We start from the raw sequence: 2,433 nt of genomic DNA on the forward strand, positions 1-2,433 counted from the left end.
GTGACTGGCGCTGCGGCTGCTGCCGCTTGTGGGCTCCGTGCTGTGTGCGGCGCGCGCGGCGGCGGGGCAGAGCTCGAACTACACGAACAATACGTGTGCGCTGCAGCCGCTGGGCGCGGGGCGGGACGACACGGACCAGGTGCGTGGGCGCGTGGGCGATTGCGTCGACGGATGCGCGCTGACGGGTACGAGCGCAGATTGAAGCAGCCATTGCGCAATGCGGACACTACGGGACGACCGTCTTTGCGCCGGGGGTGTACAACGTCACTAGGTGAGCAGGCGATGGGGTGCGGGTGCGATGGACGGCGCTCAGCGCGGGACAGGAAAATGATGTGGGACCTGGTCGAGTCGAGGGTGGAGCTGCAGGGCTACCTGAACGTAAGCGGTCCTGGCAGACCCGCCGCGTGCGCTGGTGACATGTGGGCTGCAGTTCACGGCGGACCTCCCGTACTGGATGAAGCCCGAGAACACGTACCGCGTGATCTACATCCAGGTGCGTGCCCGCTCGCGAGCCCGCGCACGGAGAGTTGACCGCACCCGGGCAGAGCCAAGCGTCGTGGTTCGTGCTGACGGGGCGCGACTTTGTGGTGGACGCGCACAACACGGGGGGGATCATGGGGAACGGGCAATACTGGTGGTCGTGGTACGGGAACGGGACGCGGCTGGACGGGGACGGGCGGCCGGTGTCGCTGACGGTGTGGCGGGCGCTGCGGGCGACGATTGCGAATTTCCGGATCGAGAGCCAGCCGTTCTGGAGCAACGCGGTCGTGGAGTCGAAGGACATTGTATACGACGGGATGTACTGCAACGCGACGAATGCGGACCCGCTGTACTTCAATCAGAAGTAAGTGTGATGGTGCATCTGCCGGCGGTGACCGGTGACGGGCTGACATGCGAGCTGGCAGCATCGTGTGGAATACAGATGGTGCGCACGGCGCCAAGAGTGGCGGGGCCAATGCTGACGCTGAACCCAGGGATCGACACGTACCGGTCGGATAATGTGTCGCTGCTGAACTGGGACGTGAGTGGGCTGTACGCGCAACAGAGCCGAGATCCGGGATGCTGACGTTGGACTTGCAGATCACCCTAGGCGACGACTGTATTGCGGTCAAAGGGGTACGTGAATGTTTGCACGCGCGACGGCGCTAGTGTGCTAACGAGGAGAGCTAGAACTCGACGAACGTGTATGCAAAGAACATCACTTGCCACGGGGGGACAGGAATTGCATTCGGCTCGCTGGGCCAGTACCACCAGCTCGTGCGCCGCTGCTCGCTCCCTTGCGCTGGCGGTGAACTGACATGAATTGGCAGTACGACAATGTCGAGAACATCACGCTGGAGGACGTCACTGTCGGTCTATCCCCCCCCCTCTGAACGGGCGCTGGCTAACTGGACGGCTGTGGCGCAGATGGTCCGTCCTGACCCCGCCATTCAGCCATACATGGAGCATGGTGTAAGCGTCCCTCTGCTGCGTCCAGCCGTGGCTTAGCCCGTCGCGTAGGTGTACTTCAAGTCGTGGACCGGCACGGTTATCGGCTTCCCGCCTGATGCTGGTGGGGGAGGGCCCGGTGAGTCGCTCGGTATCTATAGGTGGCGACATATGTTGCAAAAAAGCTGAGATGCGCGCGCAGGCACGACCACGAATGTCACCGCGCGCAACTTCAGGCTTGACGATGTGACATACCCCATCCAACTGTACCAGACGAACTCTGGGCATCCGTGAGTGTTGCTTGGCGGCACACAGCCCAGGCTAGTGGTGGTGGCTGACACAGGAAGCATGCAGCGGAGACGCACCGTCGCAGTACCGATTTGGCAACCTGTCATTTGTAAACTTTACGGGGACGGCGTCGACGGATCTGGGTGCGTCCGCGTGAACTTGTTTGGCAGACGGGGGCTGACGACGACGATGATATGATAGTGGTGGACATTGAATGCAGCCCTGCGGCACCGTGCGGGGGGCTGTCGTTTGCAGATATAAATGTAACGGTGCCAAGTGGCCAATCGGCACAGACGAATTGCTACAATGTTGTGAGCCAGGAAGGGCTGCCTGGTGCGTTGGCGTCACTGGCGAGACGACGGACGATGGCTGACGGCATCGCTGACCACTGAAAATAGCGTGTAATACTGATGGCCTTGTGGCTGAGAACTGATATCAAAGATGTGGCTGTCTAATCTTGGCTTGATGCGTCATCAATAGTAATGTACTTGTATTAGTATACTATCTAGTCTCCCTCTCTCTCTCTCTGAAACACGTCCGATCACTGCTTCAGCCTGGCGAGGTACGCTGTGTGCTCTGCGACAAGGGCTCATGCACGACAAGTATCGACTACGATGCCATGGCCTGTGCGGCGGAGAGTCTCCTGGACGATGAGTGTGCGACGACCGGGTCTGGCGTGGCCCAGAATAGGGATGCCCCTGCCATGGCAACAGCGGC

General features: G+C 61.0%; 1 protein-coding gene across 1 annotated transcript; it reads left to right on the forward strand.

The window, feature by feature from the left end:
- Window positions 1-327: 327 nt before the first annotated feature.
- Window positions 328-2,149, forward strand: FIBRA_08402 (uncharacterized protein; the record flags this gene model as incomplete). Its single annotated transcript, XM_012330056.1, has 14 exons — window positions 328-378; window positions 431-493; window positions 546-844; window positions 906-925; window positions 975-1,021; window positions 1,081-1,116; window positions 1,171-1,257; window positions 1,311-1,349; window positions 1,408-1,452; window positions 1,501-1,567; window positions 1,631-1,718; window positions 1,783-1,859; window positions 1,918-2,049; window positions 2,115-2,149. The coding sequence occupies 14 exons, from the start codon at window positions 328-330 to the stop codon at window positions 2,147-2,149; spliced, it is 1,086 nt and encodes a 361-aa protein (XP_012185446.1).
- Between the last annotated feature and the right edge of the window lie 284 nt (window positions 2,150-2,433).

Source organism: Fibroporia radiculosa, assembly GCF_000313525.1.
Source record: "Fibroporia radiculosa TFFH 294 genomic supercontigs, scaffold172, whole genome shotgun sequence".
NCBI classification, from domain to species: domain Eukaryota; kingdom Fungi; phylum Basidiomycota; class Agaricomycetes; order Polyporales; family Fibroporiaceae; genus Fibroporia; species Fibroporia radiculosa.